General features: G+C 42.2%; 1 protein-coding gene across 10 annotated transcripts in view; it reads right to left on the bottom strand.

Annotated features, from left to right (window-relative positions):
• The window catches only part of astn1 (astrotactin 1), a 366,216-nt gene that overhangs the window by 272,302 nt on the left and 72,887 nt on the right, over positions 1 to 21,027 (bottom strand). For 6 of the 10 annotated variants that reach the window (XM_031874553.1, XM_031874560.1, XM_031874561.1 and 3 more), the window contains exons 3-5: positions 16,531 to 16,787; positions 16,095 to 16,237; positions 12,351 to 12,500 (exon numbers count right to left, since the gene is read on the bottom strand). In XM_031874553.1, the coding sequence (XP_031730413.1) occupies positions 12,351 to 12,500; positions 16,095 to 16,237; positions 16,531 to 16,787 (550 nt within the window). The remainder of the gene's footprint in view (positions 1 to 12,350; positions 12,501 to 16,094; positions 16,238 to 16,530; positions 16,788 to 21,027) is intronic. The other 4 variants (XM_031874555.1, XM_031874563.1, XM_031874562.1 and 1 more) reach the window with 1 other exon arrangement.

The raw sequence follows: 21,027 nt of genomic DNA, 5'->3' as shown, positions 1-21,027 counted from the left end.
AAAAACTCGTGCTAACGTTGCTCAGCGGCAAGAGCTTTAAGAATCCCAGACGAAGACGCGGCGTTTGATTAAAGTGGAGAAGATCCCTCCGAAAAAAAAGAAGAGAAAACGTGGGAATGAAAACACTGCTGGCAGCAACGACAATGTGGCAGACTGAGCAGGACTTTGTCATGACAGCAGCCTCATCAGCTCCTCATGTCATTGCTTTGAGAAGAAATGTATGTGTAGTGTAAATATTATTGGCAGCCGTGACTATCTGACGGCGCAGATGTTGCCGTTGCTTCACTTCACAAGTGGGGAGGCAGATTTTTTTTTTTGATGACACCATTGTTTCAGCAGCATTTCACACGACTGATTTAATAACAAAGCAATATTCACTGCACAATCCCCCCCCCCCTTCCCCCGGAAATGTTTACTGGCAGGGAACAAAGTCCTCTGGAACATTATTCAGTGTGCTATTAACAAGCTGCAGTACAATGATCTCCACGCAGTGATCGGGGGCAGACAGAGCTACTTCTTCAATAAGAACTAAGAACTTTAGTTGACCCCTGTGCATCACTAGCCAACTAAAAGTTTGGCTTTTTAGTTGTACACTTGGCTGTTTTGATGTATATGACGTACATTTTTGCAAAGGTGTGATTTTTTTTATTTACATTTTTTTAATTGTGTAGGTTTAACCAGAGCTCATATAATAAATCTAAAATAAAAAATTCCCCATTGACACCCATTAAAACCTTTTGATCCGACGGCCATCATGGCGTAGAACCATGCGTTCTATTACATCAGATGTTTGTTTGTCCTATGGTGGCACACACACACACATACATGTGTTTTTGCTGGTTTCCTGCACTAAAGGACTGAAGTTGCTTAAAAGATTGAACTCAGTGAAAGTGGAAAATAATATTAATATGTCATGCTAGCAGATCAGTTTTGCCCTTTAAGGAGATCAGAGCACAGTTTTTTAAAAGTGAGGCACAATAGCTTAATATTCATCATGCAGGGACATTTTGATAATATGTGACACATACAAACATCAAGTTCTTAAAAAAGAGGTGTCTTATGTTACATTCCCCTTTTGAGGAAACTAATTAATTTCCTCGTGAATTATTTTGATGGTGTTTTCCTCACATTTTTGTGGCCGCTTCAATCTCTCAGGCCGGCATGTTGTTCTCTTTTGCATACTTCTGTACTAAAGTCAAGGACGTACGCTGTAAAGCTGGATGAAGTTAACTTAACAAGGAGCAACAAAACGCTGTCAAGTTCAAGACCAGAAATGACCATTTTCATCACCAATAAGGAAGTTCATCAGTGACTCTTCAGGAAAACACATCTAGCAAAGCCATCCCCATTAAATTGATATTCAGAAATGAAACATGGCAGTTAGATATGTGCTGACTGTCACTCTGTATTCAAAATGTTGCCTATTACTGGTTTTAAAGGCAGTATTACAGTTAAATGATGTCATCTTACTAAACCTACCCAGACTGTTCTAGCCGCTCTATTTGCCTTGTGATTATAAGCACATTACTGATGATTATTTATCAAAAAGATTTTGTGAAAGCACCAATAGTCAACCCAACAATATTGGTGCAATATGGATATTGAGGTATTTGGTCACAATATTTGATTCCCGGCCCTTATCAGGAGTCACAAAATGGGGTGACCATGGTCACATTGCAGCTGCTGAACATCAGCATGTTAGCATCGTCACTATATGTAAACATCCTACCGTGGCTGTAGACTCTTAAGCTGCCAGAGTGCTTATCTGAACTACACGTCAGATGGTGGATTTTCTTATTTCCAGTCCTATTTCTGTCACTTCTCATGTGTATGTAGGAAATTTAGGTTTAGAAGTGTGCTTTAAGAAATTATAATAGGAGTGTTTAATGATTCATAATTAAGAAATCATAATTAGAAGTGTTTTAGAATTCATAATTAGAAGATTCATAATTATAGGTGTGTTTTAGAATTTATAGTTAGAAATGTTTCTTGGTAGAATTTGTAGTATTTTTAGAGGTGGAGAATAATATGATAGCAAGTACTTGGGAAGTGCCACCTATGCTTGTAAAACATGTGAAGTTTTTGACAAAAGTTGCAAATCCTTATCTTTATATAGTATGTTTAAGAGTAGCGAAGGGACAGACAGGGATTTTCAGACAGGCAATTACAGTGGACACCAAAGGAACAGCACCCGAGCCAGGGTCCTGTCAGACTGATGCCGAGGAGGAGTCTGCTGGGTTTAGCGAATAGGAACTAAGACGGACAATATGGGAGGGGTTTTCAAACTGTGAAGAGGAAGTGCGAGGAAAAGATTCGCTCTCTTGCTCCTGTTTCAACCTGGTGGCTGGTGTGCTCCCAGGCTGGTACGTGGGTAAATGCTTTTCTGCGTAGAATATATATCTATAGATACTGTAAATAATGTACTTCACTTTGCAATTGTTTTAGCTTCTGTAGTATTAAATGCTTTTGTTTATAATTGAAACCGGCTGACTTTTTGGAAAGGCTGGGTCAAAGGCTGGTCTCTCCCACAGTTTAAGAGGCTCTCGAACTCAACATGTACAACCGAGTCCGAGTCCCTCTCGGTACAACGACCGCCAGCGTTTGGGGATGGTCTCGCAGTGTAGCCGTTAGGAACAACTACAAACACTTTTGATTCCTGGCATGGTCACACAACACATCGTACTAACTACATCTGTTTGAGCATAAACTCACTTTAAGTCAAAGGATTGCTGTCGATCCACTTTCTGACAATCAATTCATACTTTCAGCACAAATGAAAAGTAAACCTAGAGAGCCTTGAATCCCAAAACACTGACTGTTGATACCTTTCCTCGACATGTCCATATCCACCCCAACATTAAAGCCATCATGTGTCGTGATATTATATGACATGTCTCTGTTGGCACGAGCTTTTTGGTTGCTTTGTGTCATTTTCAGCTTCTTTAAGTGAGAACACTTTCAGATTGCAGACATGGATATTATGTGTATTCTGTACTTTCATACTGAGCAAATACCTCGACAAACCAAAGCCTGTATTTATAGGGGTCAGGATCTCATTAAAACTCTCAAACTCACAACTTTAGGAAATGAGGCTTTGGAGTGGCGCTGTAACACACCTGAATAGAGCAGAGCAAGGACAGCTTTGAGTCAGAGAGAGGAGAGAACATAAGAGGTCCGTTGGCTACATTGTAATAGTACAACACTGGAATAACTTAAAAAGTGTTGAAAGTAACCTCTACCTCGCCGCTTCTGAGCTGAGTGGAAGCTGACCTAACACGGAGATCTGCATTTGAAATTACATTTATAGCAATAAATCAAAAAGAAATTAAAGAAATGTACCAAAGACAAAAGACAACCACATGAAAGGTTACCGCCGTATAGTTAGAAAATGTCCAATTAGTGTGAAATGAGATGCTTTCCACAGGGCTCATGGATTCAGCTTGGTGCGTACATGTAGTTAATTTCTAGCAGGGCTGCCTTCAACGTTCCTACCGGAAATGGCACTTGAAATATAATCCCTGGTTTACGGAGGAGAATGAAAGTGCCTCCTGAGGAATTAAGACGAAATCTCACACAGCGGGTATCCGTCAGCCTTCACGATTAAAACCAGAGCCGAAAGGTGCTGCGCTCGCTCACTCCTGTGAAAAGGAGACGGGGCTCATCTTAAGTATCCCCCGCATGATGTTAGCCCGCGACTCAGCATGCGCAGCAGGCACAAGTGCCTCTTATAAAGCAAAAAAAATAAAATATTATGTCCAGTGCTCCACAGCTCTATAAATATGGAAGGGTGCTGGTGTGGAGTGAGAGAGCGGGCAACGACACCAGAATGACAATCCATGCTGACAGAGGGGGGACTTGTCAACACACTGATTCAATGCCACAGCAACGTGGACGACAACGATGAAAACAAAGCTTTGGATCATGTGTGTGAAGCCACGAGCTGACTTCTGAGTGTACGAAGCAGGATGTACGATGAAGAAAACACAACTTGTGCTACTGAATCAAATCACACAATAAAGCGTGGGATCTCTCTCTGTGTGTCCGTTTATCTGCCCCGCTCTAGTGTCGAGGTTGGTGCAATATTAATAAACAAAGCATGAACAAGTAATAACGCCCTGTGCAGCAGCAGGGGCGGGGCTTTAGGGCTCTCATCTCACTAGGGCGGCCCCCTCTGTGTCGATTCGTCGGGTAATAGGTCATTTGGATTTCTTTGGCTGATTAGTCAATTTTAACGTTTTTTTTCATGCTGAATGACTTTTCTCCAAGAAACCTGAGGGCACACCTCTGGTAGACACGAGATTTAAAGTGGAGCTTTTGTGTGATCCTTTATGGAGGAACTAGTTTTACAGATCTGTCGATTGACTCAACCAATTGATTAGTCGACAACATTGTATGAATGTTAGTCGACTAAGGATTTCTTTGGTTGAGGACGGCTCTAGTTCAAATCAAACTCTTCTTCACTTCCAGGTTTTTCAGCAAGCAAATGAGTTTCCTAACGAGCAGAGCACTCTTACAAGTAAAAGAGGAGAACAATGCACTGGATGTAATAACCATCGATGTTAATATGAAGGTATTAAGCCCAATTATTTGAGACTGAAGCCATATATATATATATATGTATATATATATAGCTCACTCGATCATAAAAGATATTTGGACACATTACCATATTCGCAGATGTCGTCCTTCATAATAATTGTAACATGCTAATGCAGCATCATAGATATTTGCTAAATATTGGTACAATCAAAGCGTGGGTGTTGTAAGTTCGCGAACAAACGACGATTGTCTGAGCTTCAGAGGCTGAGGACAGAGTGATCGTTGTCATGGCAATAACTGCTACTTCTGGCACACTGTGCAAATAATCAACCCAGAAAAATGCTTTTGCCCTTTTGAGAAAGATAAACCTGAATGTCAGCAGTAGTGATAATATTATATTATATAAATATATATCTGATACAAGAAAAAATTTTTGTGCAAGATACAAAAGAGGGTAAAATGGAAAGGACAGCCTCCAGAGAGAAGAGAGGACAGCCTCCAGAGAGAAGAGAGGACAGCCTCCAGAGAGAAGAGAGGACAGCCTCCAGAGAGAAGAGACGACAGCCTCCAGAGAGAAGAGAGGACCAACTCAGGAGATGAGTGAGGACCAACAGATGGTACCTATTGCCCTGCATCTCCTCCTCATACTGTGTCAGTGGAACATCTTCTCTAATCAGACCATTGACTTTGACATTAAGAAGTATTGAACAAAGGAAGCGGAAGTAAGCGTATTTCCTATGGCATAATGACAACATATAATAATATAAAAAAGATAAATAGAATGTATATTTTTTAACTGTTTTCTCTGCTGAATCAGACTTCTTGGATTTATCCTTTAAACAGACCCTTCTGACTGTTTTTCTATGAAATAGCGTCTTAGGCTTCCCCCCCGCCAACAATTGATAACATATATCTCGGGAGTGTGTGCTCCAAGGTAGCTTTAACAGCTTGAGAGAGTAGCAGAGGGGGGCGGGGCTTAGTGAAGGGTCAATGAGTCACACCTGCACTACGAAAGGTCAAAATGTGTGCCGTAAAAATGTCCATTTGTTGGCAGTACAGGGCCTCATGCACAAACATATAAAGTGACCATCAACTGATGCGTCTTTACCACCAAGAGAAACAACATGGTGGTCTCGTTGCTTGGCGGCTCATCTTCCCCCTCTCTTGAACATTGTCATCTGATTCTTCTTTAGGCAGCCCTATCATGTGTGTGCTTTTTCACTTCTTCCTTCCTAGCAAACAATCCCAGATGGAATGAATGACATTGGCGTTACTTCAGGTCAAAGTGTGTGTTGTGATAAAGGCCTAAAAACTTACACTTACGCCCCCTATTCTGACATGAATGAAATATTCCACAGGACAAAGCCAATGAGACAAAGCCATCGCTCTTCTGGCGGCATGAATTCATTCTGTCGTTCTATTGGTTCCCACACAGGCCCTATGTGCTGCCGTTGGCATGTTTCCATCTAGCCATCCTTAAACTACAGGAGGACCCTCGAGTAATGGCGCCTGCAATTCTTCCTGCGGTGGGGGTGAATTATCACCCACATATTTAAATCACACCCAGCTCGCCTAGCAAAATAAATCCTGGGCTTCATTTTAAGGCAACCTTTGTTATGTAAGCTGAAGTGCAAATACATTTAACATGAACCTTATCCACAAATTTAGACAACATGATGATCATTATACTGCAAGGTCCACATCTAGTTAGGCATGATTATACACCTGCTCAGCAATAATGAGCATGAAATGCTCCTGCAGGCCTGGGGCCTCTCCATTCACTCCCTCTTGACATTGTGCTTTCTCCCATTTGACAAGCTTGTACTTTCGGTTGCTTTAGAAGTAACACTGGAGTCCGTTAAATGTGCTGACATATGGAAGTGAAGAGAGGCTCTTGGGCATCTTCAGCAAAACACAAAAAAGTAGAAAGAGTCATTACCTGACCTGCCTCCTCCTACTCACACATGCACAGAAGTTGTCCACTGAGGAGCACAGTAGCTCCGTCTCTGCATATTTTATGACGGAGATGAAAACTGTTGACTAGAAACACCAACAACAGCGACTCAAGAACTGCACGGAGCAGATCTAATTGCCTGCTTAGACAGTCTCGTTCGTATGCAGCGGGCTTTGGAGAATATCAACGTGTACCTGGAAGCTCTGAAATTTCAAAAGTGCTGTGTGTGTGTGTGTTAGTTGAATGCATTAGAAGGCAAATCCTTGTACTTTCAAATACAAACCTGATACAACGATTATAATGAGTGTGCAGGGATTATTTTTTGCTCTCTGGTATCATATTCTGCATTCTTTTGTCGAAATAAGGAAAATGTATCTGAATTATTACGAGGAGACCTTCTCTGCTTTGTTTCTGAGTGTGGAGCAGATCTGTCAGTGGGTCAGCTAAAATAACATGCTCACGAGCAAATCATATGATATTAACTCGCACGATATAAGTCACCCCCGAATTCAACAACCGCGGCAGCTGTGAGCGAGAACCTAAGTGTAGGGAGAGGTAAAGAACGGCACATGCGTGTATAGAACCAAGCTGGTGAACGGAACCGAGTATGTAGAGGACACAGCAGGGTAGAGAACCTTGGCTGGAAACCTATGGAGGCTCTGGGCCTCTTGTGATTGGTCACACGTCCCCAAACAGATTTTTGTGCATTCGCTTTCTTCAGAAAACGTGGTTTGTCATAAACATGAGAAACTGACTCATGTTACTCGTGACTTATTGGAATTTCATTCAGTCAATGGGGCCAGATCTAATCAGCTCTATGCCAACACATTCACTTCTATGTAGGCTCCGATCTATGAGTAGACAACGTCAAGGGCCAGTTATTTAGAACTTAACCTTTGGTGATATTCTCCAAAATTGTGGATTTCGATATCTGTTATAATGTTATGAAGCCACCTGGTTGTTATTGTGTTAATAATGAATTAATACGATAAACACGGCCTCCAGTACATCGGCACACCCTGAGACACATTTGATGAGTCCACTTCTGACAATATTGTTCGTCGCAAATATTTCATATTCTATAAAATCACTTTGCACATACTATAATAATATACTACTACAATACAATAATACTATAATATAATATTAAAATACTACAATACTTGAATATAATATAATAAAACAATACTACATAAGGATAGTGAGTCAAGTTCTTTAGGCCAATGTTCAGATATGCAGTGCAGTCATCTGTAGACATAGAATAATGAGCAACTAGGAGAGCGTTCTCTGAACTGGAGTCTGTTCAGTTGCTTGGGATCATGTTTTTATTATATATACATCATGAATTTAGTAAGATACCATATGAACAGTTGTTCGAGGATACATTGCAGGGTGTGAACAACAGCTTGATCTCCTTAAAACGATTGTAGAACTCAAGCCTTGAAGAGACCAGTTATTATGCAGGAAAAGATACACAAACTAACTTGTACTGAATCATTTTCTCTCTCCATTAATACTACCAGGCAGGATTTTACAAGTTGTCATGGCTTGGTAAACAGTAGAATTATTTCATTCACATTGCAAAGTAATCCCTTGGAATGTGTGCCAGCAAATATTTGATTGGCCAACGTAGCATGTTGCCAGATGACATTACAACAGGACTCTACTTCATTTTTTGTGAGAACCCTTGCTGTGCCAACGATGACATCTCATTAAAATGGATGAGGAGGTTTTTGACTTTTTTTTTGCGGGACGTGGCACTAGTGTCTGAACACGGCCTTGGACCTTTCGAGTGTTTCATCCCTTTGGTATAAAGCCTCACAGACTGGCTGGGAAGGTAAACATCGCTGTGTTGTTTTGCAGTTCTCTGAAACTGTGTTTCAGGGTTTCAGGGCAGTGAAGTTTTAAATATTCCAACAAGGTTTGGAGCTGCCAACGGTGCCAAGTGACGCATTTCTGTGTGGGCCTTTGGGGTATTCGCTCTTTGTTGTCATCTTCCATTATTGATAAAAGGGTTTGCATGAATGTTGTTTTTTTTCTCCTCTCTCTTTTTCTATGATTTGAACTCTCATAGCTGAGCCATGGTGGGTGCAGGTGGGCAGTAACACAGTGAAGGTCACACAGAAAGAATGAAGAAAAGTGCTTCCTCTAAAACTAGAATCCAAAATGTCCCAAGAGCCATGTTGAGTTTCCACCAGTCATGAATGCAACGTAATTAAAATGGATGGTTGCTCGAACACATACATAGGAGGGCATCTGTGATGAAACACACAGCTGAATACCTCCTCGTTTGTGCTCCTGTGTTGCAGCTTAACAAGTACAATCCTTCCTGACAGTTTGGAGAAGAACTCTGTGGTGCTTCTTTTTTGTTGTTGCTAATAATAAGGTGTATTCCTCCACAGCGACTAACACCACAGACTTGTTTTTAATTGGGCTAAGAATAAAGCATCTGTGCATCCAAGTAGAAGGAAGTGAATTGAGGTCTGAGGTCAACTGAAAATGTCCAGAAATGACATTTTGAAAATGTTGCTGCCTTCTTTTTCTCGTGTTTATCATAATGGGATAAAGTTTCTCTCTATTCCTATCGTTCACTACTCAATCTCCTTTCTCACCAATTGGCCTCTGAACGGCACAACAATTTCTAAGTCACTTAGTGTGCAATAAGAACGCCATTCTTTCTTCTTGCGTGTCATTTTACATCACATGTACATGCCGGTAGCTCCCATGACTTTTGCAAAATTCTTAGTTTGTTGTTCTTTTATTACTGGAGCCCAAATAGCATATGACAGAATGCATTCATCAACATCGGTAAATGAAGCGATGGGATTGGGTTGTTAAGTGTAGCGGACTTTGAGATGATCACCGCCCACGGCCGACCAACCAGACAGACCTGCCTGAGGCTACTCCACTACCCAGCATGCTCCTGGCTGTCTGGTGTCTGGTCGCAGAAAAATAATATGGATGAAATAAGACCTCAGGTGAACTGCTGAGCCCACATTTTCACAGAGACCTGGATCCATCCTGGCGATCCGGATCAAGCTGCAGTTGACCGTCAAACCGCAGGACTCCGGTGGGACGAGAGGAGGAGGACTCTGTGTCCACATCACGATGCTTGGTGCTCAAACTCAGTCAAAGTTGATGGACAATGTTTCCCTGATGTCAAATTCCATTGTTAAGATGTCAGCCGTCTTTTCTGGCCAGAGTATTGTTGTTGTTGCTGCTGTTTACATTCCTCATGATGCAAATGCAAACAATGCTTCGGTGCTTCCTTTCGGTGCCTGAGCCGATTGAAATACTTTTTTTACACTACTCTGATGACTCCGTCCTGGCAGCAGGTAACGATAGCCTCGGTCCTCCGCTCCTCACTCATAGTATTATTACAACCGGACGAGCTGTGCGCGCTTATAAACAAACCCCTCCATCATTCTGGCAAAGCTTCGGCCATGATTTATTTTAAAAAAATTAAAAAAACGAGATCTGTCAAACGGCAGGCAGGCTACTGACTTCCTCCATCGACATCCGGGTACTTAGTGCTGCTGCTCATAACAAGCACAACATCCACAGGCACGCAAAACCTTCTTCTTCTTCTTCTTTGAGGTGTAGTGGCGGTTGGCAAACGATGAATTGGCGCATTATCGCCACCAACTGGTAAAATTTAATTTAATTTAATTAGTCAGGAGAGGTGTCGTATTTTGCCAGAGAAGGCAAATATGCTCATATTTCTGCAAAAGAATTGCTGAAGTTTGAAGCTGTAGTGGGTGTACAGAGTGTGTGTGTGTTTTGTATTTATTTATATTTATAGTATACTTTAAACAGTTAATATATCGTTAAATTTGAAGAAAGGCTTTTGCCTTGGCAATAAAAAAAAAAACCTTTCTTTAATGTCGTCAATTGTCGTTTTGTGCTTCTTTTTTTTTAAAGTATCGGTTCAGCCACCGTTTAGGCACCGGTATCGTTTTAAAAGTATCGTTTTAGCACCGGTATCAGAAAAAACCCAAACGATACCCATCCCTAATCCTCAGTGTCCTGCAAAGAGGATTTCTTTTCTAATAAAGCCTCGTATTGTTTCACTGTATTATTGATAACTTTTGTAACAAGTTGAAAATGTCTCAGGGTCCTCGGGAGTTTTCCGAAAGGGCATCCGTGATGTTGTCAATGATTAAACCTGCGTGGTGGCATTCAGTGACTCGCCGTGGTTTCCGGATTACCACAGAGCTGTGAGAGATAACCAAATGTTGATGAAAGATGTGAGCCGCTGGGCCATGATCTCAACGCTGCTGCAGGTCCAACACCTCGTACCTCCACTTCATGCCTCCATGTTTATATTGGAATGCATTCACCCTCACAACGATTCATTATTGAGCCTTTGAATATATCTTCAATGATGCTGCCGGGCAAAGAAACAGAACTATGAATTAGACATAAGGGTTCTATGAGGCAGCAGCCTATGTCAATTTAAATCACCATATTGTGGTGTTCTTCATTAGGCGTGAATGTCAATACTGTTATTTGATTGGCATAATATCTGCATGGATATGTACTCAAAATGTATTGTTAGATTGTTTAATTCAAAAGACGCATGCTCTGAATCATGGAGTAGAGTAAGAAGTGCCGAGGTTGCAGGACTCACTTGCTGTAGGTTTTGAGAATCTGGTGAAAAGTTAAAGCAATCACCAAATCTGGACCCATGGTCACTAACATTAATGTTTGATGAAATCATAATCAGGTTTATTTCACTTTTAAAAAACAGCAACACGTCTCTTTGAATATAATTACTTAAAATGAAGCTCTCTTGACGTGGTCTTGGCTCCAGCTAAACCGGACTGGCATGTGGGATGGCTGATTGAGTGAGACTGTGGTGAGTGGACCTCAGGCCCTCTCAGGCGGTCCGGAAGGTGATTTTGTACAATTTAATGTTAAATGCATCAATCTGGAGCAGAATTAAGAGGCTAGATCTGTGAAAAACCTTGTGCTCTTGCAAACAATTTAGTGGTGTAGTAAACAGTTCAGTCATAAACACGTTGGTCAAACCCCTGACATACTGAGGACAGTCCGCCGGGAGCAGGGGGCCGTGGACTTGGGCCTTCACTCCCTTTGAGAGCCCCCCCCCCAGGAAGTGACAAGGTCCTGGTGAGGGCTGTTGTAAAGCTCAAGGCCAGAGCAGCGAGCCACCTTCACCCCCATGAAGGCCATCTAGCCACTTTTTCTAGTCGTCCGTCTCCCTCATCTCACAGAACCAGAAATGCTTCGATCCGTTAATCAACACAGCTGTCTACACAGGCGGCACGACAGGAGCTGTATTGATTACAAATAATGAAGCGCGTTTTAATGCCTAACATCTATTTTCTTTCCGTTTTACGTGCTTAGCTGCGCTGATTGCATGGTGGGCTCTGAGCGCTGCCAAAACACAGGTGACCTGCAATCAACGTCCGGCCGAAACGCGTCAGTGTAGACACGGACGCATGATTGAAGCTGCTGCTCGCTCCTTGTCTCCTGTGTAGACGAGGTGTTCACTTCTTACACCACCAGAAACAGTTTTATCCTCTTTTGAAATATGTCATTGTGCTATATTTCCTTACACAAAATGTGAGGAGAATTCAAATTTCTGACGGGCGACTTTGCAATTACGCTGCTGTTTCGGTGTAAAAAGGAATCATTTTAAGCCTTGATCCATCTTTCTACTTTAGTTTTTCATAAAATCAATGGTTTGAAAAGGCAGCACTAAACCGTGTTTGATGGGGTAAAACAATCATCTGAACTATAGTTTCTGTCTGTCTGGTGCTGACATGGCGCGCTGCTTTTTAACGTGATGTGTAATCCGTGACAGAGCGTAGATCTATGGGACACAACGACTCACCGCGGGTGTTGCTGGAGAGACGTTTGCGTTGGCTGGTGGAGGTGTTGTGCGGGAGCAGAGTGTTCTGCTGGTGGTTGCTGTCGATGGGACTCGTGGCGATGATGTTGTCCTTGTACTTGTTCATCAGGGCCAGCTTGGTGTTGTCGCTCACTGCGGACGAGTGGGATTATAGTTACAAACACCAGGAAATAAGAGCTCGGAGAAGGTAGGCACAAACTAAAAAGCTTTCTCTCTGGAACGAGAAAGCAGGCACTTGGAAAAGACACTAAATAAAAACACTAAATAATTGTGCTGTTCTTGGCTGGATGTTGAAGGTTTTAAAACCACAGTGTAGCAAGGATTAAGTGTAGTAATCCTGAAGGAAACACACCCAGCATGTTGTTTACTGAGGGGAGAATTAAAGAGTGAGAAAAGCTGCCTTGAAATTAAAACCCATTAAGGGAAAATACTGAACACATCCTCAGAGGAGGCGATAATCTCTTTTGGTAAATAATAATAGTTAAAGTTCCAGGGAAACAATAACAAACACAATATATTATAAAACACCATTTCTGTAATAAAAGCAGTACTTTGGTTCAGACTGAAATATCTATAACACGATTAGATGGATTCTGATGAAATTACCCCCACAGGATGATACTTAAGACTTAAGTTTAGAGAGGTTCAATCCTTTACTGTTCATTTAATTAACACATTTGCACTCAGAATAAGAAAGTGTCTTCTGCAAAAAAAACTGCTAAAAGTCAAATAAAAATCACAAAAAGCCACAAAAAGAGTACCGGGCAGGTGTAACTAATCTTCCGTCTTGCATAAAGACATTAAAGCAGCAGGATGTAAATTCATGTGGTATTAAATGGTTGTCAACTAATCTGCTCTTGTCATATTTGGTGGTTTTATGTTTGTCGATACGTTAACGTTACTGTTTTATCCCGAGTGGGAAGGAGTTAAAAAAAGCCTTTTTTATTAAGTTTTATGTGTGAAGCAGTATAAGTTAAGACACACACAATTCACTCTAATCAAACCCTGACACTTTACAACACAAGAGAGGTTTACATTGTCAGTTTTATTCCCAAGGACGTTAAGAGCATTTCACGATCTGTTTCACAGGGTTTTATAGGGCCGATGTAAATATTAGCTCATGTCGCCTACACTTCATGTTACAACTGGGTTCGTATTTCTTTTATACCTCCACAGTTGGACGCTCTTGGATGTTTTTGGTGATCCCCTGGCTGTTTTCTCTGGCGACGCCATGGAGTCCACATCGATGGATTTGAGTCAAAACTACTGGATGGATTGCCGTGCAATGTGGTCCACACTTTGGAACAGGAGTGTTATGATGCTAACAAGGTAAACTAAGCTAATGAACATGGTAAACATTACACTTTCTTAGCACTGTCATTGTGAGCATGTTAGCATGTTGATGCTAGCAGCCCAGAAGGGACAAACCAAATAGAGCGGAGTGGTATTCGGGCGGTTGCAATCTACAACCTCACCGCTAGATGGCAGTGAATCCTACACTCTGCTCCTTTAATAGGGACATAACACTATTGTTTCCACTTGTTTATGTATTCCGTTATTCTAAAAAGAAAGGTCAAGGGCAGGCAAAAGAAATACTGACTGAAATGTTTGTTATTTTAGTCCTGATTTCCGATGCTTTTTTTCCTGAGCAACCTCTGTCTTGTTCAATATTCCACGCATGCCCTGCTGACTGCATTTCCTATTTATCTCGTCCCTCTCATAAACCATCTTTAATGCATAATGCACAGTGTTACGCCTCTCCATCACCTCTGGGGTCGGGCTGTTCGGATTTCATAAGAACACCGCGTGTGAGTGCCTCCACCGTGACCGATCTCTTGATGAATCCGAGCAGTGAATGCGCTACTAATTGGAATTAAGGGGGGGGGGTTACCTTCATAAAACCTGCTCCACTTCATGCAATCGTCCTCGCAGGAGAGGTGCTCAACCCAAACGTCCACTGATTATGAAAAATAGATCTTCCAGGAGGAGTTGTTGGGTGAACCGTAAGCCTTTTGATCATTCCAAGTGTGAGGAGTAAACTCTTGGAGAGAATACCTGCAGTTCCATATTTATGTCTGGTGGACTGTCTGCATCAGTAACAGCTCATGTTCTTACATGCTGTACAAGGGCCTCATTTCTATTTGCTGTCCCATTTTGTTGTGTTGGGAGCCTTTGTGTTTGTGAACCTAAAATTATAGTCATCCATCATTTGGTCTACGTTAATGTTGACGATTACTTCACACCTATATGAGAAAATAATACATTGTATTTAATTAAAAATCCAATTACCTCTCTTTGTTTTCACACTGATTATCTAAATTATTCCAACTGTGTTGATGTAATTACACTGTTCCCTGCTCAGGAAACTATTTGTATATCGCCATGTTTCCCCCAATACCAGCTAAAGTAACCTTTTTGATGCAGGAGGATGATAAATAAGGCTTTTAATATGATGAGTGAAAGCTGAGGTTGCTGTTGGGAATATGTTGGCGAAACGTTTCCTATATTTACATATCCAGCAGACATGCAGCGACGTCAGCGCTCATTCCGAGTCCTGTTTCTGTCCAAACTGAAAGATGCTAAAACACTCTGTAGTGCTGAGTGGAACTGCAGTCAGATGAAAATTCTCTGAGGGTTCACATCCGTCACATAACACACAGTTGTTTGACCAATTCTTTAGATTAGTGCAGCTTTAAAGGTTTAAACGGCTCGCCACTCCCTTTGAATCCATTCAGCCCACCACGCCTGTCAGAGGACTACGATTGCCTCTCTAGAGCCAGTGTTTGGTTTGTACTACGATAGAAAAACATGGCGGTGCAACACTGAAGAGGACAATCTCTCTATGGAGATATGAAGGGCCATTGTAAGCCACCGGGAACACAGCGATTTCAGGTTTCAGGTGATTATAAACTAATGAAACATTTTATATTCCATTCCTGCAAATAGATCCCAATAAATCCTACACACTGCTCCTTTAAAGAATGTCAATATGCAAATAATACAGTGTGTACCTACTCTCTAAAGGAAGAATGCCATGTCAGTATGGAATCCAAAAAGTAACAGACAGGTGTCACTGTCACGGTACCTTCTATCAGCTGCTCTGCTGGCTCGAAATAATAAAACCCATTTTTAGCTTTACCATTAAACACTAATGTGTTAGCAACATTAGCACTTATTTAGTGCCGTGTTTCCTGGCCCCTTGAGTCAAGTAGACCTCATGACATTATATGAGCTCATAGCAGGAGAGTCAAAGTGTCTGCTGTGACTACATTCACTGGTTTTGGTCTCCAGCACCTCCTGAGAGACTTTAGCTGCGAAGTGCTCCCCTTTTTGCTGACTTTGTCTCTCTGTGGTCGAGTTATAGTTTTCTTATATTAACTCTTGTATTATTTCTCTCATATTAACTATAATATTAGTTCTAGTTTACTCACCACAAACTCCTGAGGGAAATATCTGGGAATCAGACTTCCTCGCCAGCTCGTTGCTAACTTTGTCCGCGTTGTCTTTAGCCGTGTGGTTCTGGGTTTATGTGGGCTTTATCACTGAAAACAGCGGCCTGCTGCTGCTTCTGTGAGCCTGTCACATTGAGCAACCCCTTCACATTACATCTAGTCCAGCTGATTCAATGTTACCATTAAAAAGTATTGATCAGTGGAGCTTTAAGGCTGTTTGCTTGTTTTTTCTCCCATTTGGTTGACCTGGCTGTTTCCACTTCAGTCAACTCACCAGGTGTGAGGTCCATACTGTTCTTGTCGTTACAACCCTGGAGGGAGTCCAGGGTACGGGTGACTTGGCTGGCAAACTCCTCGCCGCCATTCATACACTCTCGCTGCAGGTGGTGGCGCAGGTCCGTTATGTCATACTCGTACCTGGCGATGAGGTAAAAAAAATCAATTAGGGTTACATTATCTTGACTGATCTGAATCAGAGTAAACATCACAAGCGGCTAAGATGCTTGACGAAGCAGTACTGATCCGGTAAGCTTTTATAATCTTAAGCATCAAACTGTGTGCTGTGTGCATATCAGCTGCTTTCTAAGTCGTGAATTTCAAACAATTCCAACCTATTGTTGCCAGTGTAAAATGTGAAATTATTAACATTTTTAGGGTTTAACTATTTCAAGATACATCCCCTCCCCCCCATCCATCCACCCAAATCCTACTTGTACCCGTCCAAAATCGGTGTCTCCCGGATGCTGAGGGTACCGCTGGAGTTTGGACCCTGACCCCGAGAGTTCCTCAAGCTCTCCCGAGCCTGGCCTCCCATCAGCACGGAGGGGATGTAGTGGATCTCGTTAGCCGCCTCGGCGCTGGCACTCTTCTGGGGCTGGGGAATGCGGCGGCGCTTACACCAGCGCCTGCGGGTGTAGAGAATCAGGACCAGGCACAGGATGGACAGCAGAAGGGCGATCATCCCACCCTGAGGGGAGGAGGGTGACATTTGGAGCAGAGACAGAGGAGAAAAAAGGGGGAGAAGAGAGGGGAAAAAAAACAGAGAGAGAGAGAGAGAGAAGAGAGTCAAAGGGGAAAACAGATTGAGAGAATCTTGCCAAGTCGAATACGGATCAAAGTCAAAGCAGTGATGCCAACAGCATAATTTGAAAAAAAAAGGCTACAGATGCAATTTAGTGAATCACACCCACAATGTTTTAAAGTAACAACAGCTCTCATGCTACTGTGTGGTTACTTCACCTTGAGACAAAGAAGCACTTGGCTGATTTCCATGTGGAATGTGAGCAAGGGTCAGCAGCTATAAACCGCTTCCTCATTGAAAGCACAGAGGTCAATTCCCCGACTGTGAAAATTAGGTTCCCGGATTTTTTTAGTTTGACAACTTGGGAATTGATGTGACAGTACGTTTTGGCATGTGAAAGAAAATGTGGCATTGGAAAAGGGAAACAGGCACTGAAAAAAGGTTCCATTGGAAATAAAATACAGAGATTTCTGATACAATTTTCAATGACGATCTTGATCATTTAGTTTTTTCATGTCACTCTTGTAAAAAAAATAATTATTATATACATTTGTTTCTGTTTCAACTTTCTGTCACTGTTTTAGCATGGAAGGGGAGGGCATACATACCTCCATGTAGATACCAACATTAAATCAACCATGGCCGGAATAACTGATATTGCTGCTTCATGGTGTGGAAGTCCCGGTTACGGCTGAACCAAAACGCCGTCCTGTCTCATGTCAGAGGAAGTCTGTCCTTCTAACAATGGAGAGTTTGGAAGGTCTATGAACCAACAAAGCACGGCGTATACTCGCTGTAGTGAAGCCGGCGCGAGGCGGGCGCGAGGCGGGTGCGAGGCGGGCGCGAGGCGGGTGCGAGGCGGGCGCGTCAAAGGCGTGACATCATGTGGCTTGAGTGCCGTGTGCAAAGCCTCTTGGTTGTGCGCTTTCGGAACTTTCTTTTTTTAGCTAGAGCTGTTTCGAACGCTTTGGCAAAATATTCACTCAAAAACCATTTGAGTGAATATTTTGCAGCTAAATCAAATCCTTTACAGGATATCCAACCTTGGTTTCTTTATAATGCATATGCAATACCTGACTCCTGGCTTGTACAAAGGCAATAGAGTAGTCCATGAGCAGCATCATTTGTTATCAGACCTGTCGGAGAATACAGAACGCCTTTGTGCGTGCTCGTAGCTCACGGGCCATCTGCTGAGGCTCGGCTCATGTTGCTGAGCAATAGCGTGAACAAAAATGAACTCTGTCTGCAGCCTACTCTCTGATTGATATTTACAATGGACAGTGTCAGTGGTCATTTTACTGTTTGGCTTTGTTTTCTCCTCTAAAATAAGTTGGGCTCATGGGAGTTTGTTCCAAGCCTGTGCGATTGGCTGCCCTGTGGAAATCTGGGAGAAAGAAGTCTGTCTGAGACTTTGAATATCAGCTCATAAACATACTCCAGGAAGCATTGATACCATCTGACTGGGTCAATCCGCATGGCCGTGTTCGTTTTACTCGTCTTCCCTCGGATTTTGATGACTTATGAGCTGGTTTTCGGAGGTCGAGTGATGCGACGGCATCCACACCAGCACCTGTGGGTGTTGGGGGATTGGGGACGTGGGCACACGATGGACAGGTGAAGGGCCTCTGAGCCTGAGGCCTGAGGACAGGTTAGACGGAGGGGGCAGAGACAGAATCAGACGGAAACCGGAGATAAAATGAGACAGCGGGAGGGGAGGGAGTCAAAGAGGGAGCGGATGAAGGCGAGAACGGTGTCAGAGAAACGTCGGCGAGGAGCGGGATACGGATCAAAGTCAAGGCCAGTCAAACGCACGCAGCCCGTGGAAACACTGGAGAGAGACAGCGACTGTCACTTTGAATCCCAGACCATATCTCTGCCATGAATAAAGACAATGATCACAGATTTCTGGGCAGTTTCATTCTACCGATTCCAAAAAAAAAATCTAATCCTATTATTTGCATTTTTTAAGTTACTGAAAGGGATGTTTGTGGAGAAAGGCAGGAAAGATAAGGAGAGATAACACACAGACACGATTGTAAGTTGGACCCGTAACGTTACATGAATCACATCCTCGCGGCTAATCTGATGCTACGCAGCCGGAGACTCCAAATCAGATACGTTGTGCAATTTGGAAAATGTCAAAAAGTGTTATGAAAATGTCAAGGTGACAGCACGAGAAGGATTTTTCTTTTTCTTAAACGAGTCCTCCCTCTCAGTGAGATAAATCACATGCCTCGTTTAAAATTAGAAAAAGATTTGTATAAGTGCTTCCTCCAGCCAGGTGTGTACAGATGTTTCCGTCTGTCCTGTCTGGGCTGCACTCCCACTCCCTTTTGATTCTGTTTAATTGACTTGAGAGATACAAGGCCAAATAACAATGTTACAAATTGATGCCCAGCAATCGTCTGGCCAGGACAACAGTGGACTAACAAGAGGATAAGTGAAAAGTGATTCAAAAGGAAAAGAAAGAAATCAATTTGAGCTAAACTGTGTGTCAGCTCAGTCAAACCAGCACAGTTTTGGAAAGATAAGCAAAAACGATGAAATGAAAAATGGATTTTAATCAGTTGTTTACAGAAAAGAAAATCCCTTTAATGCATTTTTGGAATTCTGAGGCTGAATAAAAATAGAGGGGGGGGGGTCAGTTGCTCATATTCATTTAAATAGGCAAAAGAGAGGCTCATTTGCATAAGTAGTTTGCTTAATCTGCATAACCAAGGACATTAACAAATGACACCGTGACACGGGCCACTTGTGCACTGCATCTGCATGCACAGTGGTCAAAAAGCAGAGCAGAGTCATTTAGTTAGGAATGATTACATTTCCAGCACTTTCAAAGTCACTGATGATGTCCCCCTATTTACATAAAGCAGTGACTGCACACTCAATACAACAGTTAATGACACCATCATATTTTCCACATTTAAACTAAATTATATTTGTTATTATATGGATTTGCATACATTCACAGGATATGGTCTACAATCAGCTTGAAAGATTGCAAATAAAACAATATGAAGCCTCATTACGTGTGTGACACATTTTCATTAATCTTCTCCAAAAACACATTTGGTATTTTTTCGTTGTTTACCTTCATAAGGATATGTTTATGTTCATTGTGTCATTTTGGGGGAGTGTCTTTGGAGGGAGGTGCTGCTAGCAACTTTTGCTGGAAAAGAGTTAGTGGGTTTTTTGGGTTGGATATTATTCTTTAATCTAGCATATAGTTTCTCAAGATAACCATGTGCATTTAACACATCTTAAAAGTGCACGAACCAATATTTTTGGATTAACAAAAGGTCAAATGACTTCATGTAATCTGAAAGGGGTCCCTTGTCGTGACATGTTTTTGCCAGTGTTTCACTGTCTTTAAGCGCATTGTTTGATTCAGCCTCACCAGCTTTATCATTTTCAGCTATTTTCAGCGAAAAAAGCTCAAATAAAAGTGTCTGTATGCTATCTGCCAAGCTCCAAACGGCAGACAGAACACAGTTAGCTATAGCTAGTTAATATAGTGAACAATTAGGCAGCTAAAGAGTCAGATATTTCCCTCAGGCGTTGGTGGGGACCAAAACAGAGCTTGAAGGGGAGTAACTATTAGACTCAAATGTGATGCAAATGAATGCTAATGTTGCTCACATGCTAGCAACATCAACTTCACAAATATGTGTGTAGCTTGTTGGTGAGTTCTACCCCCAAATAGCAAAGAAAAAAGAAAAAAAGATTAACGTAATGCTAAATAAAATAGAGATAAATTCACATATCCATACAGGCAGTTGATTCTGGGACCACTGTTCCCCTGAGGTATACAGTAAGGTCACATTCACTCCGATCCAGGCAACGTCCTCCTGTTTCTTTCTTCCTAAGATGATGGAGATACAGATATTAATGTCACTGTGTCAGCTAACATGCCTAGATGTATATGTGACTCCCCTTTGAACAGTAGTGTGAGGAGAGACTGAAAGCATGCGGCAGCTGGGTCGCAGACATACTTGAGTGAAACACCATGTCACCTGTGTCGACTGTTGTATCGATTAAAGCATCTGTCGTAGACAGTCGAGGGGAAAGCGAGAAGAGGGCGCTGGTGCAATCATCTGTCAGGGCTGTGGGGTAGGGGTGGGGTGGGGTGATTTCCTTGTTTACAAAAATGTTTTGGGGGATTGGGCGTAACAAGCTAAAACCAGGT

The sequence above is a fragment of the Anarrhichthys ocellatus genome, unplaced genomic scaffold (assembly GCF_004355925.1).
Source record: "Anarrhichthys ocellatus isolate YVR2014 unplaced genomic scaffold, GSC_Weel_1.0 scaffold82, whole genome shotgun sequence".
Classification (NCBI taxonomy): Eukaryota; Metazoa; Chordata; class Actinopteri; order Perciformes; family Anarhichadidae; genus Anarrhichthys; species Anarrhichthys ocellatus.
This window is presented reverse-complemented; position numbering and strand designations above follow the sequence as displayed.